The sequence below is a fragment of the Lytechinus pictus genome, chromosome 4 (assembly GCF_037042905.1).
Source record: "Lytechinus pictus isolate F3 Inbred chromosome 4, Lp3.0, whole genome shotgun sequence".
NCBI classification, from domain to species: domain Eukaryota; kingdom Metazoa; phylum Echinodermata; class Echinoidea; order Temnopleuroida; family Toxopneustidae; genus Lytechinus; species Lytechinus pictus.
In genome coordinates, this window is record NC_087248.1 from 26,548,604 (window position 1) to 26,570,162 (window position 21,559).

The following is a 21,559-nucleotide window of genomic DNA, read 5'->3' on the forward strand; positions in this document are numbered from 1 at the left end:
AAGGTGGTTTTGAAAACCCACAGTTGAGTCCATGGTTTATGCAGATTTCCTGTATATATTACGCTTATTTTACCGTGTTTATTAAAAAATGTCCAATGCTGATGCGCGCTTTTGTCACAGTGCGCCAAATTGACGCCTGTTGCCGTGGTTATCCACGCTAGTTTATTCATAAGTCCACTGTTTTGAAGTAATGAGTCCACTCTTCAAACAGTGGACTCATGAATAAAATAGCGAATCTATTAAACCATGGTAACAGGCGTCAACTTGGCGCACTGTGACAAAAGCGCACATCAGTATTGGACATGTTTTAATGAACGCGGTAAAATAAGCGTAATTTATACAAGAAATTTGCATAAACAATGGATTCAACAGTTGGTTTTTAAAACCACCTTTGTGAATTTGGGCCTTTGATTCCCATCAGGGAACTGTAAGTCCATCGGGTTGGGTAAAAAAATTACAAGATGTCCATGTAACAGATGCAAGGATTTCTAGTAACTTATTAACAATCATAGTTGGTGAAAATCACTGACTTTTGTTTTGTGAAATGCCCCCCCCCCCCCCAAAAAAAAAAGTTGCCAGATGTGGAAGTCTTATTTTGGTTTGGTCGGCCGAGGTGCTTAGGTGTTTCTTGTTATGTTGTCTGCCGATATGTAACTACATTTCAGTACTGACAACTGTCACAAAACGATCCCTTGTCCCCCTCCCGCTTTATGTCCTATTCAAGCAACCGACAACTCGAGAAATTGTGAAGCAAATAGCCGGTGATTTTCATAGGTCTCAACTATTCTATTTCACAGTGAAGATCAGTTCTGGGGAGCGTTTCATGAAAGGCCTTGTCGGACGTTTTATCCGACAAGACCCATTTTATCCGACAGTTACCATAGGAACAGTGCCTCTCTGCCAATCAAAATCATGGAAAGATGTCAGATCTGACAACTTGTCGGATGAAAATATTGATGAAACGCTCCCCAGATGTGACATCTCTCAATCTATTATTGATTTTAGTTGAATTGTAACCAGCCACCCTGAAGGCAAGAATGAGTCACCTAAAGGAAAGCTTCCAAACGATCCATAACTTCTCAAAATTGATCACAATAACCCACACAGGTTTTTGATTGAATGCAGAAAATGTATTAAAGCAAGAGCTTAAAAAAAACCAGCATTCGAAATTTAGGGTTCACTCAACAGGGTTCCCACAGTCATGGAAAATCTGGGACGTCATGCAGACCTGCCAACCAGTACGTTTTAGCCGTATTTAGTACGTCTTTGCAACCAAAATACGGCAGTACGTTTTTTCTTTGAAAAATACGTGTTTTTTTTTTTTTTTTTTTTTTTACTAAATCGTAATTTATTGAGAAAAATAATCTCTAGATGTCTCTATTTCATAAAACATACACAAAGATGGTTAATAGATCAATGTAATTTCAGGTAACTTTTTTTTCAATCATTTTGTTAAAACCAGTGTGAAGATATACACATGTTTTAATGTTATTTTTTTTTCATCTGCAAAAGCAGTGCGCGTTTTAGCTTGCATGCAGCTTGAGCGCCGCGATAAACGAGTGCGCCAAGCATTTTATTATGAAATACACTTTTTGGGGGAAAAATACAGTTTTTTTTATCACAGAATACAGTTTTTCATTCCTAGAGGTTGGCAGGTCTGGTCATGGGTAGTCATGGAAAGCAGCAATTTAGTCATGGAAAAGTCATGGAATTCTGTTTTCAAATTTCTGTGGGAACCCTGCTCAAGCATGATATGGGCACACTGTACAATCTCAGTGGAACTTCAGAGCAGGCTGCAAAAGTTTGTTTCAAAGAAACTGTTGTTTATTTTTTTCTGTTCAACCGTACAATTTGAAATTTTGACAGTGCGAAGAAGAAAAATTACTCTTTCAGATAAGCAATCTTTTTCTATTTTTTTTTTCATTTTGAAGACAAAATTACTATTTTGGCTATTTACAGAGAACCTTCCCTGGCGACTTATGGTTGGATTTGTGGTGGCTGGAAACTGATTATCTCCCTTCTCCTTCCTCCCCCCCCCCTCCCTTCTTCCCCCACCCCAGTCATGATATTGTTTTTCAAAGCTTAGTATCTGCATGGACCAGGTCCATGGTATCTGTGACTGATTTTTAAACAAGATTACAGTGATCGTTATGTAAAATCAAGCTTACCAATCAACTGTGTGATCAAACACATTGATTTGTGTTGCAGGTCCCAGTTCTAACAAAATTTTATTACATTTATTGATATTTCTTTTTTTTTGCTCTCTCGTGATCAGGTACTGGCTCAGTGCAATCAACCAAATCAGATTCAGAGAAGAAAGATCCATTCGGAGCTTTTGCAGGTAGATTACTGATTAAGTGAATAAGTGATTGAGCGGGTAAATGGATGAATGAATGAATGAATGAAGGGATAGATGTACATGTAAGAGTAATTGATGAATGAATGAATGAATGAATGGGTGGGTGGATGGATGGATGGAAAGATAGATGGATGGAGGATGGATGAGTGGATAAGTGAGTGAGTGAGTGAGTGAGTGAGTGAGTGAATGAATGAATGAATGAATGAATGATTTAATGGATGGATGGATGGATGGGTGGGTGGGCGGATGGATGGATGGATGGATGGAGGGAGGGAGGGAGGATGGATGAGTGGATGAGTGAACGAATAAATGAATGAATGAATGATTGATTGATTGATTTAATGGATGGATGGATGGATGAATGAATTAAGGGATAGATGTAAGAGTAATTGAATGAATGAATGAATGAATGAATGAATGAATGAATGAATGAATGAATGAATGAATGAATGAATGAATGAATGAATGAATGAATGAATGAATGAATGAATGGGTGGGTGGGTGGGTGGGTGGGTGGGTGGGTGGGTGGGTGGATGGATGGATGGATGGATGGATGGATGGATGGATGGATGGATGGATGGATGGATGGATGGATGGATGGATGGATGGATGGATGGATGGATGGATGGATGGATGGATGGATGGATGGATGGATGGATGGATGGATGGATGGATGGATGGATGGATGGATGGATGGATGGATGGATGGATGGATGGATGGATGGATGGATGGATGGATGGATGGATGGATGGATGGATGGATGGATGGATGGATGGATGGATGGATGGATGGATGGATGGATGGATGGATGGATGGATGGATGGATGGATGGATGGATGGATGGATGGATGGATGGATGGATGGATGGATGGATGGATGGATGGATGGATGGATGGATGGATGGAGGGATGGAGGGATGGAGGATGGATGAGTGGATAAGTGAGTGAGTGAGTGAGTGAGTGAGTGAATGAATTAATGAATGAATGATTGATTTAATGGATGGATGGATGGATGGATGGATGTGTGGATGGATAGATGGACGGATGAGTGAGTGAATGAATGGAAGAATGGATGAGTGAAGGGATAAATAAAAGAGTAATTTGAGTGAATGAATGAATGAATTGCATGTAACCAATGAGTTGTCAAATGAATTTATTAATGATAAATGATTACATTAGTTATGAAACAAATGATTGGATTTACCACTAAGGATAGTGATGAATAACAATGTAACAAATTTAACTAATGTAACAAATTAGTATATACAAGGATTGAATACATTATTGAATTCAACAATGAAATGATTGATCAAGTGAAAGTAGTAGTAGGTTATCTCAAATGGCAGTACAAGTAAATTTTCAATATTCAACATACATGTATTAAACGACCCTCTTTCAGACTTCAGCAACTCCACCTTTGACTTTGGTCAACCCTTCAAGCCACAATCGTCCACAACTTCCAGTAGTGCAACAACAACATCATCAACTAGCGCAACAAGCCCTGCCAGTCTTGCCACTTCTTTCACGCCAACACCTCAACCACGAACAGTAACAGCACCAGCTACAGTCAAGCAACCCTCTCCGGCAGCCTCGTCGCAGCAGAGTCCATATACGATTCAACCAACGGTCGAGGCCGTCGTTGCCTCCCAGCCTGAGAAGAAAGAAGTGGAAGAACAGCCTTCGGGGGCAAAGATCTCTGCTGCTGTGAAACCGGCCCCACTTCCCAAAAATCTCAAGACGGTTCTTTCGCAGTATAAAGCCCTTTATCAGTTTGATGCGGAGGGTCCTGATGAGTTGTCCGTCAAGCCAGGAGACATCATCCTGGTATGAAGCTATTTTTGTACACAGCTTTTGAACCCCATTAATGATTGAGCATTACAAAAATTAAATAATATATAAAGAATGAGAATTACAAAAAAAATACAGTGAAAATCATAAACAAAGAGCTAAGCAACTCAGGGTTCCCAGCCCATCAGGGAAATCAGGGAATTTGATAAAATATACCTCAAATCAGGGGAAAATGCCTCAAATGAGGGGAAAATCAGGGAATTTTGATCGCCCAAAAAGTCAAAAGCACGGTAGTCAGAATGACATGTAATTCACTGCAACAACTTAGAAATTATGCTAAACTTGGAATGGGTTTTAATAATTATCAGGGAATTTTTAAACTTCATCAGGGAAAAATCAGGGAATTTTGTTTTCTTGAAAAGCTGGGAACCCTGCAACTGCAATAAACCACAAATAAGCATGAAGAAAAATGTGTACATCAAGCATGTTCACAGTGCATCTCCTTCGTTGATTGAACCTAAAGAAATACAGGATAGTACCCTAGCGAATAGAAAGAATATAACCAAGGTCAATGATTTGAGTAATAGCCTTTGCTTTGATTATGGAACAGGTTGGTAAGAACCAAGGGGGTGAACCCGGCTGGCTTGGAGGTGAACTGAACGGAAAGACGGGATGGTTTCCTGAGAACTATGCGGAGAAACTACCGTCCCCGCCTACCACGCCCAGGAAGCCAGAGAACGGCACCATCTCCAAGACAGACGCCCCTTCTTGGGCCAGCTTTGGCGACACAAAGATGTAAGAACTCTTTGATACGACATTGCTGCTTGTTGTATAGGATCTTTCTTTTTTTAAGCTGGCCAGAGAAACTTTGTCCGTGGGATACCAAGTACTAATGGCAAAGCTGTTAACAGCTTCTTTTTATGGATGCTTCACTTGAATGAGCCCTCTCACAATTTTCCCACCTGTTTGCTTCATCCCACATTGATGAAAGTTTCTTTTGTCAAAAGTGGAAAGCACTTTATTCTGTAATTTAAATACTGACATGAAATTTACAAGATACTATGAAAACAATGAATTGTAGAAGAGTCCTTTAATTACAGAATTTGTATAGTTTGGGGTAATAAAGAGTAACAGCATAATGTGATAACACTGCTTAAAATATTTTCAGTTTGAAGCGAAATTAATTTTGCCCCCTAAAACATCCAACCCCTTACACATACTTATTTATATGGGACCCCACTCCCAGAAATAATTTATCCTATTCATTAGTTCTTGTGGACATTTGTCATGCTTTCAAATTTTGACGTGGGCATATAATGATGTGAAGTAAGAAAGGAGAAAAGGGGGCTTTGATGAAAAAAAAAAAGAAGCTGATTACTTAATGAAATTGCCTGTAAGTGTTGCTTGCAATTCATCAAAGAAATGTTGTATGTCTTTGACAGGAGCATTGAGGTGAAGCAGCAGTCCGCTCCAACCCCTGCAGCAGTCTCTGCCGCTCTATCCGCCTCGGCCAGCCTGACCACCTCTGCTCCGGCACCCTCCAGTCTCACCCCCTCTCCAGCTCCAGACACGGCTCCGGTGGCAACGTCCAGTCCGTCACCTGCCCCTGCACCTCAGGAACCAACCACTCCCCATTCCACACCCGTCTCAGAATTAGAGTCCGCTCCAGCAGCCCCCTCCTCCTCACGATCCGTTGCGGCGTTGACTGCTGCCTTCTCCGCCGCCGCAGAGGCCAGTGCCATCCCGCAGGTCAGCAAGCCAAAGCCAATCGAGAAGGAACCAGCTACCAGCTCTGTGCAGGGAGCTACAGACGAGCCAGTGTATGATGTGATTGGAGAGAGTGATTCTAAGGTAGCAGCAGCTGATAGTCAATCCTCATTCACCAAGGTTGTACCGCAGACAGGGTCCACTCCATCACCTGTTCCAAATCAGGTAGGATCGCTAATGCAAATCATGCTGTTTCACAATCTGTGTCAAAGAAAAACAATACGTGATTCAACTAAAAGTCAGTGCACCAAAGCTTTATAATGAGTATCCCCAAAAACAAAGAAATACATTTTAGTAATGGTTTTTATTACTGTGCCTTCAAAATTTTAAATTCTTATTTTGCATCAGTGATCTTCTAACAAAGAGAAAGATACATGTACCAAGATAATTTGATTCAGTGAAGCTTAGGCATAGATTTTTTTTCTATAATGTTTTTTTTTCAAATTCAGTCATTTCCCATACCTGTACTTGCACGAGAGATGATAAATTAATTGTGTCATACTGCAATTGAGTGATATATTTTTATTATCCTCTTAAAATATTTTTTTTTACTTTACTTTCTTCCTCCCTCGATTCATCTCTTGCTTCTCTTATCTGTTCTTCTATTCCTGTTCCAATTCAACACCACTTCTTACTCCCCTTGTCTAATACATTTCCTCTGCTCGTTCACTTTAATTCTGCCTCTCTTTCTCCCTCTCTTGTTACACACTCTCCCTTTCCCTCCCATTCCCTCATTTCTAATATCTATCTCTCTCTTTCCATCTCTTTCTTTCTCTCTACCCCTCCACTTCACTCTCTCCCTTTCATGATCACAGGGTACAATACCCCCAGCTGGAACCCGGGTAAAGGCCCTGTATGACTGGGACGCCAAGAAGGACAATCACCTGTCTTTCAAAGCCGGAGACACCATCACCGTCCTGGAGAAGCAGGATATGTGGTGGTCCGGGGAGATGGACGGCAGACGGGGCTGGTTCCCTAAAGCTCACGTCCAGTTCCTTGATGAGTAAGTTGATGTGGTTGTTGCAGCAGCTGCGATGATGGTGGTAGTGTCGCTCATGGTGATGGTGATGGTGATGGTAATGGTAATGACGTGGATGATATGGAGGTTGATATTGAAGATTGTAAGGATGATGATGATGATGTTGAAGATGGAGTTGGTGATGATAATGATGATGTTGATGACATTGTTGATGATGATGATGAGATGATGATCATGATAATATGATAATCATAATCTGGGTTCCCTTTTACAAAAAACGAATTCAAAATTCTATTAAAAAATTGCTTGTAGTTGAATGCAGGAATACAGCTGTGAACAGCTTTACATTTGTATTCTCATTACAAATTCCATCAAATGGTCCCCTGTCTACACTTTTTACCCACTCTAATTCTATCCTTGTCACTGCTTTTTTATCTGCACATGCTCTTCCTAATGCTCCCCATACAGTGACATGGCATTTGCTCCTATAACAATTGTTCCATGCTGTACTTTGTCTAAGATGCATAGGTTTCGGGTTAGGGATGCAATATGGTTTGATGTTAGGATTAGGATAGCGTACATCATTAAATCCAGGGTTGAAATCTATCACTCCACTAGTGTGTGGAATTTACAGCAGAGCGATTTCGCCAAAGGAAATGTCATGGAATCCCCCCCCCCCCCCGTACACCCACTGAACCTTCTCATGCCTTCTCTTTCTTCAGGGCAACACCCGAGGGCAAGGGCCACAGTTTCCGCAACTCCGGTGACATGGATGCCATCTACGCCAACACCCCTAAACCCCAATCCGAGGATCCGTTCGCCCTGTACGCAAATACCCCAAAGGTGACCAAGCAACCGAGCCCTCCTCCGACGTCTCTTCAGCAACCAGTGCAACCCGATCCAGCGGTTGCTGCACCCGCGGTGGCTGTGGCAGCTGCACTGGATAATAGCGCCCCTCAACAGGTGGATGCTGGGGGAGAGAAGTCTGAGGGTGAGAAAATATTTCCATGCCAAACTCTCTTTTTTTTAATCTTAAAGCTAGGCTTCAATTGTCACAAAAAGCAGTCATTTAGAGAGAACATCTAAAAAAGGAAGGTAATCATTTTCATGTGATTATAGGTCTACTACATGTAGTATGTAGATCCAATAAGTGTTGCCATTGTAGAGCAAGCCAAACATTGTGAAATCATGCCAAGTTAATAGGTTTTTTAATATCACGAACACAGATACATGTAAGCACACATGGGTATGTGCATTCATTGCAGCATGGAGAGAGATCTCATACATGCTTCAGCATTTCAAGGCATGAATTCCTGCCACATCCCTCTTTACTTTATCTTGGTTGTTTGCAATGTGGATGACCATGGTTGGGGTTCACACACACATGACCCTCTGATTAAAGGACAAGTCCACCCCAACAAAAAAATGGTTTGAATAAAAAGAGAAAAATCCAACAAACAAAGCACTGAAAATTTCATCAAAATCGGATGTAAAATAAGAAAGTTATGACATTTTAAAGTTTTGCTTAATTTCACAAAACAGTTATATGCACGTCCTGGTGGGTATGCAAATGAGGAGACTGATGACGTCATCCACTCATTATTTCTTTTGTATTTTATTATATGAAATAGGGAATATTCTATTTTTCTCCTCATTGTCAAGTGAATTCCTCCCTCAACATACGGAATGATCATTGTTTTATACTATATGATTCAGTCAAGTTGGTCCTTATTGTCAAATCTATAAAAAAATGAAATATTGTATAATTCAAACAATAAAAAACAAAAGAAATAGTGAGTGAGGGACATCATCGACTTTCTCATTTGAGTTGTGGATATCACTGTTTTGTTAAAAATAAGCAAAACTTTAAAGTGTCATAACTTTCTTATTTTACATCCGATTTTGATGAAATTTTCAGCATTTTGCTAGTTTGATTTTTCTCTAATTATCCAAATTAACATTTTTCTTCTGGGGTGGACTTGACCTTTAAGATGGGAGATTAAGAGGCGAGAGTCAGAACCACTATACCATGCCACTCCGTAATAAGGACTCACCTTTGAAAGGTCACTTATGCATTACTTTCGGCTGCGTTCTTTTTTTTTTTTACAGAGTGTGTGGCTCTGTACACGTACTCTTCGGACGAGCCGAGCGATCTTGCGTTTGAGGCTGGGGAGCGCATCACCGTCACCAAGAAAGATGGAGAATGGTGGACGGGTAAGATCGGAGGAAGGGAAGGCATCTTTCCTTCTAACTATGTCCAGACGGCACAGCCAGAGGGTCAGGGTTCATCGTCCGGCGTTGGTCCATTCCTCGCTCCAGGCATACCAGCTGATGTTGCATCAAAGTCTGGATCTCTGTCAAGGAAACCAGGTAATCTACAGGGGATAAGTTTGCTTTTACAGATTTGAATAGCGTTTTTGGTCATAAGAGAAATGCTCTCAACTAAGTAATGTACAGTCCTATGTAAAAATATGCTATACAAAAGACTTAATGCATAGCAGTCTTTCAAAAATGTGGAGCGAATCGCGTGCGATACCAGGAAAATTATTCGCTGAATCTGCAATTCATTTTCTATCTGTTTGTTTATTCATCAATTCATTTATTGGTTTATTCGGTTATTCATTCATGTGCTTATTTATCAAATTGTTTATTCATCCAGTCAGTTATCATTTATCCTTATTTATATACATTATTCTGTATCTTTATTCATTAATTTTTTTTTAACCACCCTCTACCTATATTTCACTTCTGTCTGCATTCGATCTCCTTTTCTTTCTATTTATCTTTTTTCTTTTATTTTCCATCTTTCTTCTCCCCTCCCCCTCCTCTCTCTCTCTCTCTCACTCTATCTCTCTACGCATATATTGTCTTCCTAAATTCCTTTCACTTACTTACCCTTTCTCTTTCTCTCTCTCTCTACATTCTTATGCTCTCTCATTATCCTCCATTCTCTGTCCTTCACTCTCCATCTCTCTCTTTTTTCCTTCCTCACCTTTCTCTCTCTATATATCTCTCTCCTCGTCTTCCCCACTCTCTGTCCCTCATTGTCTGTATTTCTCAAAATTATCATTCTCTCTCTCTTATTCTTCTTTCCATCTCTGCAGAGATAGCTAAAGTCCTTGCATCGTACGAAGCGACGGGTGCAGAGCAGCTGAGCCTGACCGCAGGGCAGCTCATCATGGTCAGGAAGAAGAACGCTAGCGGGTGGTGGGAAGGTGAACTGCAGGTGAGTTTGATCGTACATGTATCTCACAAAGACACCCGTTGGGTGATCCCATTTCCGGTTACGTTGCGAGGAGTCGTTTCGCAAGCTTCTTGTGTGTTATGCAAGAATTCACTCCCAATTGGTGGCCCTTTCTACTTCTAAATGATATATTGCTATGCAGCTGTCATACGCAACTTTATGAGCAGTTTTATGAACCACCCGCCCTAGGGCCCGTAATATAATGTTTATAATAATAATAATGATATAGGTACATTGTATTTACCCGGGGAAGCCACTTCAGTTCTGAAAACTGTTCTCCCAGCGGGCCCTGCTACATGTATTATTATTACCCCGGCTTTAGCTGGGCTGCCTAGGCACTTTAAGCATTCAAGGAATTTCTTCCTACCAGGTACCCATTCACCTCACCTGGGTTGAGTGCAGCACAATGTGGATAAATTTCTTGCTGAAGGAAATTATGCCTTTGCTGGGATTCGAACCCACAACCCTTTGTTTCAAAGTAAGAAGACTAATCCACTGGGCCACAATGCTCCAAGTTTAGCGATCATCATGGAACATTTTTTCTTATGATTGATTGCATTGACTACAGTGTACAATTAATCGTGAAAATCAAGCGTACGAGTAATCACCAACCTTTGTGTTAGATGCACTGGTGTTGATATTAGGGTGACACTAATTGCTCCTAGCTTAGTATTGTCTAAGATGTAGGGTTAGGGTCGCAATTTGATAGGTGTGCAGGATTTAGAGCGGAGCAATTGTCATGGAACCGATATTAGAATCACAATTCAGATAACAGGAAGTTTAACTACATACTACGTGACATTATTATTATTATTGTCGTTTCAGGCAAGAGGCAAGAAACGCCAGATTGGGTGGTTCCCTGCCAATTATGTGAAGTTAATGGAAACGGGCGGCAAGCCCACTCCGGGCGAGACTTCAAAATCACCAAGTATCCTGTCTCCACCTACGGTGAGTGTCTTTATCTTCTCCTCTTGCCTTCTCGCAGCCCTGTAGCGCAAAGGCTTGCGCTGGATTGGAAACGTCACTTAGAGAACTTTTTTTTTTGTTCATTTCAGGTTATTGTAAAAAAGCATCCTCATTATAACAGTCGGGTGACTGATACAAGCAAAGATTACAAAATAAACATAATGGCCCGTATTCTGAAGTCAGGTTTAACTTAGACGATGGTCTAACTCTGTGCTAAATTATGGGAAGCCAAAAGTGTCCAAATTTTTATTAAGTTGTGTTTCTTTTGGAGTACTGTGCTCTTTCCTGATTCATCGATGGTGAAGACAATCATCTATTTATACTTCTTAGACAATTATGAATGACTTGAGAGCCAAATGAGCTGAAATATTATATCTCTACTGTTAGTGATTTATGTAACAATTGGCTATCCATACTTAAACCACAACTTTAAACCTGAGTTTAAGTTAAACCTGACTTCAGAATACGAGCCAATGTATTTAATAAGTGAAGTAAAATGTTGAGGTGTGGTTGATCCAACCCTTCCTCCTCCTTCTTGCCCCCCTCCCACTCCCGGCATTGTTAAAATTAGAATTGCGGTGATGAAAGGAAAATAGTATTAATACCAATACATGTACATGTATGTGGAATAAAATTTGATCAAATAAGACCATGATAATATGTTGCCTCAAATTCCCTGCTCCTCAGTCCACATTATCAAGCTTCAAATCTAATATTCCCAAATATATCACTGACCAAGTAGCACGCTTTCTCGAAACCACTGACCATCTGATCTTTCTCAAATCTCTTACAGCAAGCAAATCAGAGGTTAACGCCAGGTATCGATATGGGTGAGCTGATGTATAATTAATATTTTTTAGTCCTAGTGAAAATTAATCAATCCCTCCGCCCTCCCTATTTCCATGGTTAGATATAATTTCCAGTTGTAATAATAATTGCAAACAGAGTTCAAACAGAATCTAACAAGATGACCACCCGTGCATTTTTGTAGTAGTACTTACACAGTAATTAATGAAATATTCATTACATGGTTTTAGCTAATGAGTCTTTTTCCAAGCAGTGATGAGTTCAGTGCCCAAATAATTTTTATGCTTATCTTTGTTGGTGATCTCCAGTAAATTCCATGCTTATTCTAATATGTCTGGAACTTGGTAAAGTTTTGATAATGTAGATTGTATTACAGTATCATATTTTATTCCAGTCTTACAAAGATGAAGTATGAAAATGTCATAATTTTTGCCCCAGCTTGCTAGTGTCTTTATTTTTCTTTAAAAAAAGGCTCTTTGAACACACAGATTTTGTGATCACTTGTAAGCAATTCGGAATTGAAAATTACATCCAGGAAGTGCCAACCACTTTCATTCTTGAAAACTGGCTTTCAAGAGTGCAATGAGAAAGACAAGCTTTCGGATGTTCCTGGACTTTGTTCACTTTGATGAGCAAAGGTTTGTGTAATTGAGATCGTATCAAACTTTCTCCTTCCCCTTACATTTCCCAGTATGCCAGGTGATTACCATCTACCCGTACACGCAGCAGAACCAAGACGAACTCTCCTTTCAGAAGGGCATGGTCATCAATGTCCTAAATAAGGAGGATCCTGATTGGTGGAGAGGGGAGCTGAACGGCACTGAGGGCGTCTTCCCGTCCAATTATGTTCAAGAGCTTGGGGATAGCAAAAGTGCTCCCGCCGTTGACTGTAAGTAACCGTTCCATTTTCCGCTTGCCTTGCTGTATGAAAACCCTGCTTGTATCACTGAACTTGAGAAATCACTCTTTTTCCACAGTCATGAAATTTAGCTGTTTGGTAAGCTTTCACTTGCGAGGCTCCAAACTTCATCAAGGGATCATTTCATGAAACTTGTAGTTACTTTGTCATAGATTGAGTCGTTCCTGATGCAGCATTAGAAAGGAGATCTTGCCGCTTGTAGCTCTTCAAGTGGTGTCTTACCAAAACAGGTAGAGATATCATGATTCTGAAAAAAAGAAAGACTTCTCAAGGCATGCTTGTAGCTATAAAAATGAAGTCTCATTCTGGCAAAATTTGTGCGATGGCTGCATTGTTTTCTTCTACATGTATGGTGATGTACAGTTTGATATATTTCACATAGGGACTTTGTTAAAGGGGAAGTTCACCCTGACAAAAAAGTGTCAACTGGATGTAAGATGTCCTCTTTGGAAATTTGCCCTTGGAAGGAGAAAGGAAGCTACTGTGTGTTCTTATAGGGAGGGGGTGTTCTCCCTTGGGATATGTCATTGGTGAAAAGTGTGCTTGTGTAGATTTGCCCATGAAAAGAGCTATCCTGTGAAAGATTGTCTTTCCTGGAGAGATATCTTCCAGGGGAAGGGTCCTCTTGGGAGCGTACATGTAATAGTGCATGTATAATGCAGGATTTACAGCATGTGTCAATCAGATACGATTATTTATGTCTGGGACCAACCTTCAAGGTCACTATCTGAACAATGTGACCAGGCAAACATTTAATTATTTCCTGGGGGGGGGGGCTGCTCCTTCTTACAACCTGCTGCCTAAACCTTTCAGTGAATGGGGATTTTCCAGGGCTCCTTTGAGCATTTCAATGTTTTATTTCAATTTTTTTTTCCTGGATGCGACTCATTGCTGGAGCCTTGAACCTCAGCATCAATTTGTTAACTTGCGCTATGATGATCTGGGGAATGGGGGGGGGGGATGGTGTCTTCTGTTTGAGGAGTTGTTGTAGTTTACTTGGTGAAGAAAAGTTTATTTGGAATTGATGTAAAGGATTAGCAATGAGAAATCCTTTAATTTGCCATACCCTCTTCCTACAGCTACTGACCCCCCTCCCTTCCTTCTCCATGTTGACTATCAAAAAAGCCAATCCATGCACTAAAACCAGTTTGTTCTTTCATCTTCTCTGCTTCCATCCCCCACTAGAACCAAGTATCCCGGTCTCTTAGCATACCACTCTTTACAAAAAAGAGCATTTAAGACCCACTACCAAACTTATACCTGGATTGAGAAATTGAACCCGGTGCAAAAAAAATAACCCTCTATGGAAGTATCTGGATATACAACTCGACCCGAGAGGCACTGAGACGGGAACAACACCAGTCTTGGACTTCTCTTGATGGCCTCTCTTTGGACAACCTTCGGAACTGCTTCACCCACCTTCGAGTCCTCGTGCTTATATGATCACTGTTCAGTCAGCACTTGTGTGCATCATTCAGAGTTGTGTTTGGTAGTGGGTCTCAGATGCTCTTGACCGTTCCCATACTAATGTGCTAGTCACCAGTGATAGAGTTCTGCCGCAGTCACACCTACGAAACCGACCCTGAACCGACCGATGAAATGCCAGTGGAAATAACGCAGTAGTTTCCCATCGGTCCGGAGTGGGTGTGACTGAGCATTAGCTAGGTCTAGGCTTAAGCTATTTCTCTTGATACTGAATCTATCCCAAACTGCTTGCAGATCTGCGTGAGTCCGAAGCAGTCCTTTCTGACAGACATTGAAAGCGTATGTCCTTGACCTGAAACCCACTACCAACCAAAATTCTTCTGCCATTATTCATGTCGCTACAGTAAAGGGGCCATTCCACTATGCCAATCTTGCTACGATTTGGCAAACCTACAGATCGGGAACCTTCTTCACCTGAGTCAGCGAAAAGTTCTGTGTCGGAACAAAAATTGCCGAATTGAGCGGGGGCTTCATTACGTCTACCCTGTTAGTACATCTGAAAAGTCGTGGTTGCGATAATCCCATGACTACGCGCCGTGTCGTTTGCGCTGTTCCCGCCCATCCCGATTCAAAATGCTTGTTTTGTGCTCAGGAATATTAGCCGGAGATGTATTTAAATTCATGTTGATCTGAATAAATGCCAGCTTTCACCCTGTCCTTAAAATGATATTGCTACGCTGCTCCTGATTTCGACCAATTCTTATCTTGCACTCCATCGATCCATCAGGATGGATCAGGGTTTAAGATCGCGGTAGTGGAATGGCCCCTTAATCCTTGCTTAAAGGATGATAAGAATGGTAAAACTAAGCTTGGTTGCATTATGACCTAAAGTTACATAGATGGCTTTGAATTTGTTTCCCAAAGTCATGGTGAAATCTCTGTATTGAGCTAATTTCATGCAGCGTGTATTTTCTGAAAGAGTCCAGTAATGATTTGCACTCTTTTGTAACAGCGCAATAATAATTTAATTAGCCCATTATTCGTTAACATACACAGTAGTCATTTATTGCTGTTGACATTTGTTTATTTTGAAACTTTTTTTTAGATTAAAGGGCCCAGCCACTGACAAATCATGGGGAAATTGAATCAATACGATATTTGCAAAAGGCCAATTGACTTGCATAATATAATCTGTCCGTCATGAGCGCCCGTCGGACTAATGCGATAAAAGTTTGGACAGCACGAATTTGACCAAACTCGTGATGGTTATTTACTTCGGATCGTCGCAGTTCCAGTTTCCAACAATCCCAATTCCTAGACTCATAACAGGTCTCTTGATTGCGAAACAAAAATAAATAACCTCTCTGAAGTTATGTACATGTTTCAAAGTGAAAACATGCTGTTTACTTCTGGTTGGTTAGTCTACTAACTATTGCTCTCCTAAAGACCTCCCAGACATGCCGGCGTCTATTACATAACACCCCCAGGCATGCAGCCGAGTGAAAGACTTGAATCCCTTCTCTGTTCTGAGATAAGCCTTGATTTCCCCATGATTTGTCAATGAAAGGTCGCTTTAATATCACTTAAGCAGCAGTGGAAAGTATGAGTAACATCTATTTCATCAGGCCCTAACTTTGGGTTTGATAGGAATGTATTACATACATGAAATAGTGTTTTATTACTAAAAGTTATTGTCCATTATTAGTCTCAATCTAATGTAGTTGTTTTTTTCTTATGTAGATTGATTCTTAATAATGAAATAAGTTTATTGTTCAATCCATTTTGATTTTATGCTTGAAAAACAAATATTTTTTTTAAATGTCTGTAAAGATTGTATTTTAAAATTTCAAGTAATATATTGCAGGTTGTATCATTCCATTCTTTAATGAAATAATGCAATTAAAACAAAATAGGTAGCACTGATCCTTCATTGATTTTAAAGTGTGCACCTATATGTGGGGTTTGTTTCCATAGCTTTGTAGTCAACTTGAATATCCGCTTTAGATGTTGTGTATTTTTGGGGGAAACTGCTGGGAAGGTAATTTTCACAACAGTGATGTGTCATAAATCTTTTGTGAAGTTGATTTTGTTAACCCACTGGAATGTGAACTGTCAGGTTTAGAGACCAAGTGTTTGCTGGTACAGGTTTCCCAATTTTAATTTTTGGTGGCCAAAAAAATGCATTCTATCATTAAAATGACATTCGAGTACAAATGACTAATGGTCAACATCTGCACTTGTAATTCAACTTGAATTTTATGTGATTACACAGTAAAAACGTTGTTTTAAATTTTTAACAAATGAATGCTTATTACTATATGAATCAGACAGTAGTGTATATCAACAGTTTAAATAACCATGCTTAATTTATTGAGAATTAAATATTAAAAATCAAAATTTGTTGTTTACGATTTTAAACACAAGTTTGTTTAAACGATTCATATAGTGAGCAATGTTGTTTGCAAAAAAAAATAACTGTGTAGAAATGAAGGAGAATAATGAGATTGCAAATTTTGAACTTGTTTTTTTTTAAATAGCATGAAAAAAGTCCTGTGAATAGACATTAACATACACTGTACTTTTACATTGTCTCTGACTAAGTAGGTCTTGTACTTTAGCTTTAGGCTTTGTAAGGTATGTATTAATTATAGACAAAATTTTGAAATATTTTAGTAACTTTTTTTTTTCGTCTTCCATTTTATTAAAGTGACCATTAACAGTAATCACCACATCATCATTTTCATACATATCATAAAAAAGGGTACTTGAATTCCTTTCATTGCGATGTGATTTAATTTCAATTCTTTTAAAATATTGATGATTTGTTTTCAGGTTTAGCACTACACAATTTGGCAATGTTTTGTATACAAAGTCAATGGCAAAGAAGTACATGTATTGATAACAATAAAAAAAAGTCGGTGACATGACAATGATGTCACTAATATATTGGAATTATTTTGTGTAACCACACTGCACAGATCTAGAAACAGATTGTCTGTTTATAAAATTAGCAAAATATATGAATTAGGAGTTGTGTGTTCATACAATCATTCTCACAAAGATTTATGTAAAAAAGGATAATATAGGATTTGTATAGCGCACATATCCACCTTGCTAGGTGCTCAAGGCGCTCCTACATGTATGTTTGTGGGGGTTAGTGAATATAATACATAACTTGAACGTCTCTTAAAAGTTGATGAGATAATTTGATAGATGAGATAATTTGATACATTTTATGTAGTTTAGAGTTTGAACTGTATATAATTTTAATTATAAAAGAAAAGAATTGGTAAATAATATACATGTAGAATAATGTGAAAAAAGATATCGGACAGATTGTTGAATTACAAAGTATGTAATACAGCCAAAAATATTTTAATAAATGGAAAAAATTACAACAAAAAGTAGCCACACCCTAATTCCAACCCAGACGTTTTTTTTCAGGTAAGCATATTCTAAATGAATATACATGTATATATATATATATACATGTATATATATATATATATATATATATATATATATATATATATATATATATATATATATATATTAATGTCCTTTTAGCACCGAATTTGCACATATGTGACCCTCTGCAATAGAACCCTAGCTATCCAATGTTATAAATGTCGAATCCATCGGCTTCCACGCATATTATGAATAAAAATGATAATAAAATTGGACGTTGTCTGAAAATATAGACTGAAATTTATTGAGAACTTCTATGCAATTTTTATTCATTAATACATGTACAGTATGTATACATGATATGACTAGAAAAAAACTAGTGATAGTATTCAATATTTGCACAAAGATCATTTTTGTCACAGCACAGAGACGTACTGATAATACAAATTTAATAATTAGGTGCATATTTACACAAGGGATTGATTTACTATTATGATAGCGCTGAATAGGAACACCAGTTTTATCAAGACTTGCGATAGATTGATCTAAATTTTAGTAGAGCATTGTTAAAAGAGAAATGAATTTTACATCATTTTGGCAATTTTAGATTGATTGCAATCTGTCACTCCTCTTGCGTCCCACAAGAAAGGAAACCAGGATTCCCTGTTATTTTTCAACAAATATGAAAAATTCATGGTCTTTCATTTACAACATCATAAAAAAATGCAACTTTTCATTTTCGTTTTGATACCAAATATGGTACAGTGTACGCATATAGGAGCAAGAGAGTTTGAAAATGTAATGTCAAAACAAGTTATGCAGAAAAATGGTTGGAGATTTGTTCAGGATGCTACGATCTTGCGTAAGAAAGGGATGACTCATTATAATAAACATATCTTTGTTTTCTTTCCGTAATCTCTATTAATAAGAGTGGGTGGAGATTCACTCACAGGGTTCTGTATATCGTTTCTGGTATATACCTCAGAATTTGTTTTACTGCATTGTGTGAACAATTCAGTGAGAAATAATTTGTCTCCAATCAAAGAAGAGATTCCGTCTTAGGATTAATGTTAATTTCGTGATCGAAACATATCCAAATATGTCTTACCCGGTACTCTAAAGAGGGCTTTCCTTTTTTGTGGCACGTACATGTACTGTATAAGACGGGGCCCAGGGCTGCAGAATACCTGTAACTTTGGGGGTTGCTGGTCACATACATGTACACAGATTTATAGAAAAGCACTCTTTATGAGGAATGGTCTTTATGAACAGGTTCCTGCAAATCATGGCCGGGGGAGATGTTCAAGGGAGACCAACTTGTTGTCTTTATAGAGAGGTGGCCCTTCTGTATTAAGTGGTCTCTATGATAACCTGAGCCCTGTCTTACAACGAGTTATGATTGATCCAATCAACCACAACTACGGAAAGCCACCAACACCAACATCTAAAATGCATGTTTCTTCAACATGTTTTCTAGATGTGATGTATACTCATACAATCAATTTTGTTTTGACAATAGGGTGCGCCCTTCTTTGAATTCAAAGAACATTGTGCAAATTTCATGTTGGAAAAATTGTGACAATGATGGATTTCCATATAGTTAAGGTTGATCAGATCGATCCAACTGTTTGCAAGATGGTACCCTGGACTCCATCTTACAAAGAGTTACGATTGATCAGATCAAGCTCAACTATGTGGAAGTCCATTAATGTCATAATTTTTTCTCCAGGGTATGTGCAAAATGTCATCTGTGAATTCATACACTGTATGTACACACACTGAACTGTCAAGAAAACGATGTACATGTATGTATGAATTTGCATTGTATCTTGAGAATATTTTGAAAAAAAAACCATGCATTTTAAGCTATTGCCGTTCCTGGCTTTCCATAGTTGTGGTCGATCCATTCAATCGCAACTCTTTGTAAGACGGGGCACAGGTTGCACTGGGCATGTATTATCCTGTATTAAACAAAGTACTGTATATAATGTACATGTATGAGAACGTGCAATCATCTATGTGTGTGTGTGTCAGTAGTGACATTGTGAGACACAATGTCAAACTGTGTATATTAGCATAGAGCAGCACCAATCAGATTGATTTATTGATTGATTTATTGACGTTAGATATTAGACTCTACATGAATATTATGTAGATATTTTAGGAATAATTTTTTTTACACTGTACCTGCCAAGTCTTCAAAAATTAATATTTTTTTTCAGATTTGGTTTTAAGTTATAATTGTTTTTTTTTTTTTGCAAATTGGTATTAGGTAAGATTTTGAAGTATGAATGTTTTAACAGGATTATGCAGACATGTTTTTATATTATATTTCCAGTTTATAAGGTACATGATATATGTTTAGTTGGAAAGATTTGCAAATCAGTACTGGGATATGTATTTTCTCTTTGTTGTATTTCTTTTTTATCTTATCTTATCTTTTTTATGTTTGAGTAAGCTTCACAAAAGTATCCAGTATTGATATTAATTACATGTAGCAAAAAAAGGAATGAAAGCAAGTCAGACTTAAGTGTATTTAACATACATGCTTGATCATTTATATGTAGATGGATGAAAGACTTTAGACGGCCAATGACAAAGCATTATGCAAATGGGATACATGTTGGTGGCTCTCCACAAATGAAATGGAGGCCACCATCTTCAGCATATATTAGAACTTTTAGAATTTTAGGATGTTTAAAAGAAAGTTTTAGATAATTCTATAGAATTGAATAAAAAGATAATATATATCCACTTCATATCACATACATAGATAGATCCTATAGATTATGTTTTACATGGGTTATTTGCCTCATTGATGATATTGTTAAGTATAGAGCCTTGTAGATTTAGACATAGAAATAGAGAATAGAAATTGGACAAATGAATAAATCATATTCATTTCTATTATTAGCATATAAAAGATCTAAGGCTTATTGTTATACTATAATCATGACAATTTGGATAAGTACATGTAAATAGCAGTTTAGCTGTAGCTTCAAGAACTTGATTGAAAAGGATGATTTAAAGTATTAAATCCTGAAATTGAAACCTATTTTTTGTACTGCCATGTTTGATATTCATATACAAATATTGTCCTTTTTCTTGCATTTGTACACTTTTTAAAATATCTTTCATGATTAATATTCTATACAATATACCTAGTAACAAGAATCTTTTTGAGGATGATTTTTCATACAGTACCTCTAGCCCATTTATGGCCTGCAAACATATATTTGATTTTTTTTAATTAAATTTATAGTTTATTTCTTACACTACATTTTAGTATTCTGATTAATAACACCTTTATTCAAGATTACATAAAATGATAGGCAGGATAAGGGGGGGGTAGTGATCAGTCCTCAAAACTTGACTAGGACTTTTAACTCATTCAGAGCGATTAAACAAAACTTTTAGCTAAATTACATACCATCGTCTAAAGTTATGACTGCATTTAAGTTGTTGAATTTACGGTTATAAACGTTTATGTGTACATTTTTTTTTTGCAGCAGCAGCTTTTGACATTACTGAAATTAGCACTTCGCACTTTATACATGTATAGTCTGAACTTTAAAAAGTATGAACATTTTTAATATAATTTTTGAAATAAGGAAAGTGGAATATGAATATTAACTTCATTGTTTTCTTTATAAATGTTTTACTGAACAAGCTTTTTGCAGTTAAATCTATATTTAGTCTGGCTCTGAACTTAATAGAAAACTGATTCTTTTTTTTAATGAGAGAAATGGCATATGAATATTTAGTTTTATTGTGTCATTTTCAAATATGAGGGTCAAGGTTTGAATTATTTCATTAATTTTTATTGAGATTGTGAAAGGGAATTGCACACAGAGGCATATTGTATGCCTACCAAGCAAGTATGTTAGTGCTCATATT

General features: G+C 38.0%; 1 protein-coding gene across 1 annotated transcript in view; it reads left to right on the forward strand.

The window, feature by feature from the left end:
* The window catches only part of LOC129258767 (intersectin-1-like), a 51,407-nt gene extending 34,690 nt beyond the window's left edge, over window positions 1-16,717 (forward strand). The window contains exons 21-32 of the mRNA XM_054896997.2: window positions 2,276-2,341; window positions 3,759-4,183; window positions 4,758-4,942; window positions 5,590-6,079; window positions 6,730-6,917; window positions 7,616-7,884; window positions 9,003-9,263; window positions 9,998-10,119; window positions 10,963-11,085; window positions 11,897-11,933; window positions 12,602-12,799; window positions 14,015-16,717. Coding sequence (XP_054752972.2) covers window positions 2,276-2,341; window positions 3,759-4,183; window positions 4,758-4,942; window positions 5,590-6,079; window positions 6,730-6,917; window positions 7,616-7,884; window positions 9,003-9,263; window positions 9,998-10,119; window positions 10,963-11,085; window positions 11,897-11,933; window positions 12,602-12,799; window positions 14,015-14,016 — 2,366 coding nt within the window. The 3' untranslated portion in view covers window positions 14,017-16,717. The remainder of the gene's footprint in view (window positions 1-2,275; window positions 2,342-3,758; window positions 4,184-4,757; window positions 4,943-5,589; window positions 6,080-6,729; window positions 6,918-7,615; window positions 7,885-9,002; window positions 9,264-9,997; window positions 10,120-10,962; window positions 11,086-11,896; window positions 11,934-12,601; window positions 12,800-14,014) is intronic.
* The last annotated feature ends 4,842 nt before the right edge of the window (window positions 16,718-21,559 follow it).